This window comes from Telopea speciosissima, chromosome 8, assembly GCF_018873765.1.
Source record: "Telopea speciosissima isolate NSW1024214 ecotype Mountain lineage chromosome 8, Tspe_v1, whole genome shotgun sequence".
Classification (NCBI taxonomy): domain Eukaryota; kingdom Viridiplantae; phylum Streptophyta; class Magnoliopsida; order Proteales; family Proteaceae; genus Telopea; species Telopea speciosissima.
This window is the reverse complement of record NC_057923.1, coordinates 55502479-55513033: the sequence shown is the minus strand read 5'-3', so window position 1 is coordinate 55513033 and position 10555 is coordinate 55502479. Positions and strand designations below refer to the sequence as shown.

The 10555-nt window shown below is 35.4% G+C and overlaps 1 protein-coding gene and 1 long non-coding RNA gene across 2 annotated transcripts; both read left to right on the top strand.

The window, feature by feature from the left end:
* The first annotated feature begins 3765 nt into the window (after nucleotides 1-3765).
* LOC122672460 lies at nucleotides 3766-5737 on the top strand. Its single transcript, XM_043869929.1, has 7 exons — nucleotides 3766-3902; nucleotides 4204-4359; nucleotides 4564-4648; nucleotides 4736-4819; nucleotides 5217-5261; nucleotides 5378-5439; nucleotides 5653-5737. The coding sequence occupies exons 1-7, from the start codon at nucleotides 3826-3828 to the stop codon at nucleotides 5735-5737; spliced, it is 594 nt and encodes a 197-aa protein (XP_043725864.1). The 5' UTR covers nucleotides 3766-3825.
* LOC122671096 lies at nucleotides 4775-7167 on the top strand. The gene is made up of 4 exons (XR_006334310.1): nucleotides 4775-4819; nucleotides 5211-5261; nucleotides 5378-5439; nucleotides 6618-7167. It is a non-coding gene; the product is annotated as an uncharacterized LOC122671096 (long non-coding RNA).
* The last annotated feature ends 3388 nt before the right edge of the window (nucleotides 7168-10555 follow it).

Sequence of the window (10555 nt, the reverse complement as noted above, 5' to 3'; positions counted from 1 at the left end):
AAAAGAGACTTAGCTACTTCTTTATTCTCTGTATGGCAAGGAACATGGGTATAGTGTCCTTCTTCATCTATTGACAGGTTGGGGTATATGTGCCCTTTTTGGTTATTTTAACCACTAATTTTGTCTACTTAAATGATGAAAGAGACCTATCAACTATATGGCAAGGACTATGGGAGGGTTTGTTCTTCTGTTGAGGTGGGAGCATATGAAACCTCTGGTTAGCTTCAACCACTAACTGCATCTACTTACATTGTCAAAAGAAACTCATCAACTTTATTATTCTGTATAGCAAGGAATCTGGAAGGGCAAGTTTCCCTATCTTCTTTACCAGATCTGAATGAGATTAGAAATCTGTGCTCCATTTCCTTTACCTTCTCTAGATTGATGGGGCACACCTAAACATCTTTAACAATGTCCAATTGGGATCATGGATCTGCTCTAGATGCATTAATTTTCAGTATCTCTATGGAACCTGGAATACGAAAAAAATACAACAATACAACCCTGAGATTCTTAAATTTACTTAAAACTAGTACATGCATGAGGGCTATGAAATTTTATGCAATATCTCTACAGTTCCAAGTCTTTATTGTTTAATGGTAACCATGAATGGGCATTTTTGGTATAGGGCAGCTTTGTGGTTGGTAGATTCATCGTGAATGTATTAATCAGAACCTAGAAGTTATTTGGTTGATAGACACATCCGCATCAGAATCCTTTGAAATTTTGATGCTACTCTTGTAGCAGGACCTGTTGGCAACCTAGGAAATGGGATCTTAAAGGGTATTTTAGAAAATACGAAAACCTAGGAAAATATTTATGCACTAAAAGGCGGGGGGATCTTAAAAGGTATTTTAGAAAATACTAAAACCTAGGAGAGTATTTATGAACCCAAAGGGAAAGTGAATTATTCCATTTCCTTGGCTGCCAGCAAGGACATTCCTGCTACAAGAGTAGCAACAAAAAATTTTCCTATCGTCTTAGGGAACATCATGCCATATCATGAGTACTAAGGGTGTCAGAAGCAAACCGAAACCGAATTGAGATGTTTAAACCGAAACCGTAAAACCATTTAATAAATAGTTTGATTATGGTTTCAAAATTGAGGCCGTTTAGTTAAACATTTAAACCGAATCGATCGAATCATTTAACCAAATAACAAATAGAAACCGTTTATCGAACCAAACCAAACCTTTTAAAATGAGACCGTATAACCCTTTAATAAATGGTTCGATTATGGTTTCAAAACTGAGATCATTTAATTAAATGGTTTGAACCACACCGAACCATTTAACACCCTTAATGAGTACATGATAACATGCAGATATATCCTCTAGGGTATGTTTGGTTGACAAGAAAAGAAAGAAAATTTTTGAAAAAGAAGAGGGAGAGAGATAGAAACTCATCATTAATGTTATCATTATATGTGTCTTATTATTTTCCCCTTTCTTTTTATATCCATTTCTTGCCAACCAAACATACCAAATCTCTAAATATGTGCCAAGATGTTAACATAAAAACATGGAACACTGTTTTAACTAACTTGGTGACTTGAGGCAGAGTTGGTAGCAGTGGCTGAAGATGTCCACTGCTGCTGTTTTCTTGTCTCTTCTTCAAACTTTCATCATTTGTTTTCCATAAGGACAAGGTCTTTCTTTTACCTAAAAAAAAAAAAAAAAAAAAAGGACAAGGTGTTTTTTTTTTTTTTTCTTTCAATATTGTGTTTAGTTCTAGTATTGTGCTACATTAGCATTCTTATTGCAATGGGGAACTTGGTACCAAAATTTTAATAACCATGATCGTAGTTTAAATTGATATTTTTTGCAGTGCAAAAGAAGGGGGAAAAAGGTTTTTTTTTATCTTGAGAATAACACAAGAACCCTTTTTGATGTCTTTCTGTGATGCTTGATTTTTGGTATGCTCCGTTTGTTGCAAGGGAAAGGGTAGTTAAATTTTCAAACCTACTGAAGAAACTTTTATAATCAATAACCTACATGATAATGTCACTAATTCCAAATTATTTCATATTTGGTTTTTAAATTTCACTTTACTTTCATCTAAATCTTTGGATTTGTCTTACCCAAAAAACAAAAAAAAACTTTGGATTTGAAAAGTGAAATAAAAATTATATTTAAAAACTATCTTACAAAATATGGTTTATAAAATATCTTCCTTTTATACTAAACTATCATAAAGATCTATGTGACACAAGTGATTGCTTCTACACAGCCGGGCATTGGATAGGTTTTGTACCCTATTAGTTCTCCACATGATGCATATTTTAAAGTTTTAATTCAATTAAATACTATACCAAAAAAATTCAATGAAATACCTTTCCATGTATCTGCATGTATCAAACATGCATGTTTATGCATATGTAACTACTATACACTTTACTATAAGGGAAAGGTATTCATACACGGGAGATTCTTCCATCAAGTCCATCAAATAGGGGGTCTAAGGGTTTTTATGACATTTCAAATTGACATTTATGTCAATCTGACTACATTTAATGCAGGTCGTGTACATATATGACCATGCATGAAAACTTTTGCCTTACCATAATCTTAAATTTTCAAAGCTCTATTTTTTTTTTTTTTAGTTTTTTATAAGTACATACTGTACAAAAGAGGGGGGGGGGGGGGAGGTAACAACTAGAATGTTCAAACTATTTTGTTGCATGGCAAACTCTATTTGGATGGGGATACACTTCTAACCAGTGGAGGTCTAACATAAGTCTAGGGCATGGCCACTGATTTGAGGATTTGGATCCTTTGCAGCTTGGGGTTGAGTGGCTATTGTGCTGCGCTCAACTCATAGGCCACCACGTGGATTTCATGTTAATCCAATGGTTGGTAGATGAGTTCAATTCAAAATTCAAAATATTACCAATCAAAATTAAAAAATGCAAGGCCACCATCTACGAAGGTCGTGCTTGGCATGTTGGTCAAGTGCTCATTTATTGAACGTTTGATCACGGGTTCAAGTCTTCAAAACAAACTCTTTGACAACAAGGATAAGGGTGTGCACATTTGATCCTCCCTAGACCCTATTAAATGCGGGGAGCCTTATGTTAGTTATGCATTGGGTACGGCCTGACCACTATTGGTCCTTGTCTGACCCATTGTGTGCGTCTGGAAATAAAAGAAAATAAAAAATTTATACATGTTGAATACTTCAACCGTTGGATAAGAATAATCGATTCTCATTCACTTATCCAACACCTGGGATGCCTGTGCCCGTCACGGAGCCACTCAACTAAAGACAAATTTTCGCATCATCACCCGCATCGTGTTTTATGGCAGAGGGTTTCCCTGCTGCTCAGGCGCAGCAGCAACAGTACTCGAGCCCCGAGGAGCGCCAGAAAGATGTAAAGAAATAATCAGCAAGGTCAATCTAGCGGCGTATAATGTGCTACGTGTCGAAATCTGGAATCATCACTCCCCAAAACTGTCTCTTCGGCGCCGCTGCGCCAGTTCTCACGCAGGATCTCTAGGCAATCGTGTCAGCCAGATACGATAGTGGGGCTCACCTGTACATCTTTTACACTTGTCATCATTTCATTGGCCTTAATGGGACCCCTTTAAACTTCGCTCGTTCTCTACTCAATTTTCATCTACCGCCCAAAATCTCTGGCAGAACTCTTTGTTTATGGAAAAATTGGAGGGAAGGAATTAAAATAAATTTTCTTCCATAACGTTTTAAACTCTTAAACTGAAACTCTACTAAACCAAACTTCATTCTATACTTGATCACAAAAAAGCCATTAGAAGCTGCACAGCTCTGAGTAACAAACGGGTTGCAGAGCTCAACTTTGGTTCTTTAATGGCGGATCCGCCTAGAAGGCGGAAAAGGGTCTATGGGTTACGCCGTGCCGCCGATGGAAGCGCGTTCGAGAAATGGTAATCTTTTTACATGCTTTTATCACTCCAAACCTTTTCCTTTTGTTAATACTTAATAATCTTTCTCCGTCTTCTAGCTCTGATAATATATACTTTAGGAATGGTGATCTTTCTTGAAAACCCATTTCGTTTCCTGCTTATTTTTATTTCCCCTTCCCCTTTCTTGAGCCTCTCTCGTCTCTTTCCTTACATTCTGTTTTTCCCCATTTACTATGTTGTAAAGTCATTTTCAGAACCCAGGAGTTTGTTTCTGTACTTTCACAGTTCTTAACTACATCATTTATTACGTGAAATCCTACAGTGATTTCTGTGGCGTTTCATATGCCATTGCCCTTGCTGACATGCACGAGTGTAAAGCCAAAACAGAACATAAAAGACTCAAAGCCGAGAACCAGAATCGAAACCCTAAAATACTTATCGTTGAAGACCAGCCCAGATCACCATTTTGCTGCTTCATGTATATTCTCTTCCCTTACTTTGTTGTTCGTTCTCTGTTTGTATGTATACTCTCTATCTCTGTTTTTTGGGCATTCGAAGAAATTGTTTTCTTTTAGTGAATCATAAGATTCCTAATGAATTTATTTTTTGGATGTTTTTCTTGTAAAGATAAAAGTATGAGATGAACTGAAAAGTTTCATCATTTCTTGATTTGGTTTCACAGGGAAAGCTTTCGGAAAACCAATAATTCTGATTATCTGGTAGAAGACCGGAAAGGGTTTGAGACATGGAAGAACATGACACCTGAGGTAATAGTTACACGAGCAATTTACAGAGATAGACCCAATTGATATCTTTAAGTTATTAATTCCCCCCTTTTTTTAAAAAAAATTCAGGAAAGGTCCCCTTTTGTCCTTCTATCGGCAACGGTGAATTTAGCATACGAAAAAGTTTTGCTCAAAGAAGAAGAGGAAATGGAGGTAGAGAAACCACAACTTGATTTGATCTGGTAACTGAACGAAATTTGAAGATAATAGTGTAGAATCAGAAATAGGGTATGATAGTGTTGGTGTTAGAAACTTCGGACCAGCAATACCAATTTAATGTGGGTTTCCCATTTCTTCTTTAGTACGGTATTTTGCATGGTTTTGAGGTTTCGGTATCGTATGGGATACGTAATCAAGATTTCCAAGTGACTTTAATTTCCTTTTTCAGTTTTTTAGATTTCATCATTTTCAAGTTGTGATCCGTCATGTTTCCTTGCTGACTAATTCCTCCAGGACTTTGCTTCTTTAATTAATGAGACAAGTTCTCATCTTACTTTCAAATGTGACATTACTTCAAGAATTTGATTGATTAAATGATGTTTAGTTTCAGGTGGATGATGAGGCAGATTCATTGGGGGTTGAAAACTTTGATCTGGTTTGTGTACATCTTCTGCTCTATCAAGTTTATACTGGCATACGCCATATTACCATGTTTACTTGTAAATCTATCATTTTCTGAACCTCTCCCCCTCAAATTTTTTGGACTACAAGGACCGTGGATTCTACAATGGCTGGGACATCATAGAGTTTGAGGGATTTGATAGCTCTGAATGGTATCTCTCTCTCTCTCACACACACACACAACAACAACAACAACATATTAAAAGATTCTAAGCGCTTGGACAATAAGTGTTTTCATTCAACAATAAGCATTATGTGGCGTTACATTAAACAATGATATATCCATGAACTGAATCATATACCATAGGAAAAAGGTGTTGTTATGTGTGTCTCGAATTCTTGTACTTGTTTTGATGTTTGCTCAGCTCCGACATTTTTGGTGACGACCTGAAAGGGAAATTTTGTGAGGTTTGTGATGGTCGTAGAAGGCTTGGGTATGACCTGACCTGATGGATCGACCCGACTTGGAGGAGTATTTATATGTTTTATCGTCTAGTTGTTTAAGCTAGTGAAAAGAGTGAGATTTGGGGTTTTTTGAGTTAGGGTTTCTAGGGGCAGTGCTTGCAGTGACCTTTGGGTGTTCTTGAGAGATCTCCATTTTATTTTCTTCTATCACATAGGGAATCATCTTCAGCTTCGCCTGTGGATGTAGCACATCATATTGTTGTGTGAACCATGTTAAATCTCTGTGTGCCCTTTTCTCTGTATTTGTTTTCTTCGCTTTTCTTGTTTGTTTGAGTTAACAGGTGAATAAATGTAATATAGATATCACACAAGTTTCTGCATCCTAAACCTTTTAACAGAAGATAAACTTGTAAATCATATTACCATAATGTTTGAGATGCTAATTTATGGAAAGATAAACATCTGGAGCAATACATAGGAGTGTCAAAAGCTTCTTTAGTTCACCCATTTTTTAAGATGCCTCAAGTTTGACTCAAGAGTAAGGCACATCTGTACATGACACAAATGCTACTATGAAACTCTTCAATTATTATGTGTTTCCTTTAGAAGTTGTTAATTTCATCATTATTATATATTCCTTGAATACGTTATGTAAATAATTTCTTTATTCAGTTGTTTGAGAGTCATGCTTGTGACATACTTTTACTTTCGATGTCCTCACTTTTTAGGTAATTGAAATGCCTTGCATCTGTTGTGACTCGAATAGAACTCACCCTTAAAAGCTAATCATTAAGGACAATGTTACTCACATCGGATGTGAGATTGTTACTTTCATGTAGAACCCAATAACATCCACTTTACCATTTAAAAATATTATTGCAAATTAGAATTATCATTGTTAAGATAAAAATCATTTGTGGAACAGGAGTCAAGAATGATGTCTATTTATGTGTTACTTGACAAACGTCCATGGAGATAAGAAGGCGTTTGGAAATATGCAGTTTTTTGAGCACCTTGTATAATCTGGAGCAATTCACCTGTCTTACTCCTGGTGACAAGGAAATCAAGTGGAAGGAGTGGGCTTTCATTATCCTCTCCTACCAAAGGCAAGTCATTTGGCTATTGTACAGTAACATTAGGCTTCTTACCCTTTTTCTTATTTTTCTTAATTTTTTTTTTTATGGGTGAAGGGGGGGAGGGGGGATATATACAGACTCTGCAAATGAAATTAGCAACGTTTTGGCTTCATTTGCTTTTTGTAGGGATGTTGGTACATGTAACTCCCATTTTGAAATCATATAGAGTTTCATTCAATGACTGAATCAGACCTCACTCAGCCTTGCTTGTTTGTTTTTAATCATTAAAATGAAAATTTTGCTTCTTGTTTTAAATGAGGTTGAGAGACCCCGCAGTGTATGTTTGGTTATGGTTGATCAAAAGCTTTATAAATCATCACTGATGTGGGTGGATATTTGGATCCTGAGGAAATGGATCAGGTCATGTTTGTTTGGTGGAAAATTGTCCTTCATAGGGCTCCATGAGATGCATTTAATTTTCAGTCATGAAGTTGTAACACCTGACCTTGCTTGGAACTTGCTTGATAACCTAGAAATTCATGGCATTATTATTTTGGACCGAGTTTTCCTTAAATCACGGTGAATATATTAAAATTTTATAGGGGTTTGTAAACCTTAGGATGGTGATTGAATCTTCACTCCCGTGAAGAAAAACTCTCCTATTATTTTTGTTATATTTTTTTATGGGGAAAGTTTTCATACAGTATGTGAAAGGGTCTCTCACAAAGAGTTGGAAAAGTCATAAATCCCCACCCATTAATTAATGTCTTGAAACTCCCACCCTCTCACATACATGGTTTACACGACCAAACTTTCCCTTCCTTTTTTATTATTATTTTTTCATTATGTACCAAACAAACATACCAAATAGATCCCCTTTGAATCTGAAGACGGCAAATATAAATTAAAAACTTGGTGGGATTGACTTGATTAGTATGATCTATCTTTGTCATGATTAAAAATTGAAGTAAGAAAGAAAATGTATAAGTGAAGGTGTTGTATTGTTTCAATTTCCCATTATGTTCATGATTAATGTCAAATTGTCAACATCATAACACAGTCGAACTGTTAGACCAATCTGAAACGCCCACGTGTTAATGCCGAGTTTAAAATGAAATTAAAAAAAAATCTAAGTAAAATTAGTTACTTCAAATCCAAGGGAAAAATATCATATGTGGTAGGCAATTGATTGAGACAGTTCATGTAATTTGATGAAGCGTTGCCAAATGGTCATAAATCTATGGGAACTTGCCAAATCTTTATTTCATGTGGTTAATAGTCCATGAATAATTCTACAACCACTCACTCTTTCATTCTCTGATAAAGACTTCTCTTGTGCCCTCTTTTAGCCCCCCAAATTACATTAGTTTACTTTTAAATTATTTTTTTCTTCATTTGTTTTCATGTAAAAAGATAGAAAAATAAGTTTTTTCATCATAAAATATATTTAAAAAAAAAAGATTTTGAAAAAATTATAAATATTACATAAAGGATAATTATATTATTAAATGAAAATCCTCAAAATGAACATGACAAAGATTATATGTCATAAGCCCAAAAGAATCTTTTTAATATGCCTAGGAATTGAACTCTAAACAAGATGACAACGAAACTCCTTTGTTGTTCACACCACTATAAAAGAAAATAATGTTATATTGTGGTTCATTCACTATGAAATTACTGTTTTGCACTTATTCTTTATGCTGATAATTATATCGTTTCATTAAAAAATTATACATATAATTGTATTATTTATTGCATAATACAAATATTTCATTTTTTATGGCACATGAATGTTTTCACTAAATTAGAAGGACAAAGAAACGAAAAAAACTTGATTTTTTTGTATCATAAAGTTGGATATGAAAAAGGTTTATGGCCACCTTAGAATAGGCTTTCATTGAAAAATCAAGAGGATGAAATTTCATAGAAATGAGTTCAAATGATTATGCAATGTATGCAAGGAGCCTTAAGTTTTAGAAACCCAATAGTGTAAAGGAAGCACTTGTAACCAAAGCCTCATTGAGACTATACTCAAATCATTCCTACCAAAAAAAAAAAAAAAAAGACTATATTCAAATCATGAGTTTTTTTTTTTTGATGAAAGTGTAATCACACAAACCACACACCAATCCCAAAACAGAAAAAGGAAGGGTCTCCTACTAAAGTGACCCTAAACATGAGTCTTAGTGGTTCTAAGTATATGAAAGCAAATTACTTCCCAATCTTTTAAGCAAGATTTGGCCAGTGCCTATCATGGGGATGGCCATAGTATTCATGAAGGAATCCAGTAACAGAAAAAGGAAGGGTCTCCTACTCTCCTTTAGGTGGTTGGAGTTTAAAGGAGAGCATGTAGATATGTGGCAAAATAATTTGGGTTCGAACTTTAAGAGATTCTTGTGGGGTATTTCTTTTGTCGATTAATAACAATAATGATAAGAGGTTTCATGTGATGTCAGAGTAGGAAATCGCACCAATGAGAGGATAGTAGACGGATTCATTCAGTAGGAAACCCATACTTTATCCAAGGATAAAGGGTGTCGTTGTGAACCCCACCACTCATTATGTGTGAGGGCGTGTAAAAAGAATCTCTACTTTGGCATTGTAGGAACAATAATAGGTCATAATAGATGAGGGGATCTTTTTCGTCCTCTAACAAGCCAAATGACCTACCCATGCCCAAACACCCTACCGAGTGGGGTCCACCATCCCCTAGTAGAGGACGGACTGAGGTGATAATTTTCTAGATGAGGTAAGAGTCTAACAGATAAGGAATAAATAAATTGTACAATCAAGATAAGGATTGAAAATAAAGGACAGTCAATCTGTACACTTGGAAGATCTGGTCAATACAAAAGAAGCAATCTAATTCCATTACATTCTCTTCTCAAGAAGCCAAAGAAAATATCATATCCCTGAGGATATTTGGAAACATGTCTGAAATTTCTATACATAGGTATATGTCAAACAGATTCTCATCCTACAATCTATTATATCTATCTATCGGTAATCAAATGATATTTATTTCCAATTTATAAACTATTTTCAGAAATAAAACATAAATAGAAATTGGGAAATATTTTCTGTCTAGAAGCCCTGTATCTATCTTTCCTCCTCATATGAAATAACATCTTTGTCCCTCTTTGGGAGAGAGAGAGAGAGAGAGAGACACCTTAACACTTGGAAGTTAGGGTTAAAAACCCGAAATCGAAATTTGGATTGATCCTAGATTCCTAGCCGATTCTGATGCAGATCAGATTTGATCGGATTTGGTCTGAATGGGCCTAAAATCAGCATATTCTAAGCATCTAGGCTTTTGTTTTGTATAGAATTGGTTTGAGCCGAATGGGGGAATCGAGATCAGCCATGGCCAATTCCTATCCGGTTTTGCCTGTCGGACCGAAAAACTTCGTAGCTCTTCTACAACCAAACATTAAGGGCGTCAATTGGTATAGTACACTGCACATCTACCTCGATATTGTATCGAATATTGATTAGTAAAAGTATCTCATAATGATACAATACCGAATCTATTCGATATTGTTCGGTACAGGTATTTGGTATGGTATGGTGTATTTTCAGCGTTTTGTTCATACCAGTACTGTACCGCATACTGACTTGGTACAAGTATCTCATACCAAATTTATTCGGTATAGTTCAGTATGGTATACTGGTACGGTACAGGTTGACACCGTTACCAAACGTAGCTTACAGTTTCTGACGCACCTCAATGGGTTAAGATGGTTAAATGGCAGAGAAAGCAATTTAAAACAACTTGAGTTTTTTG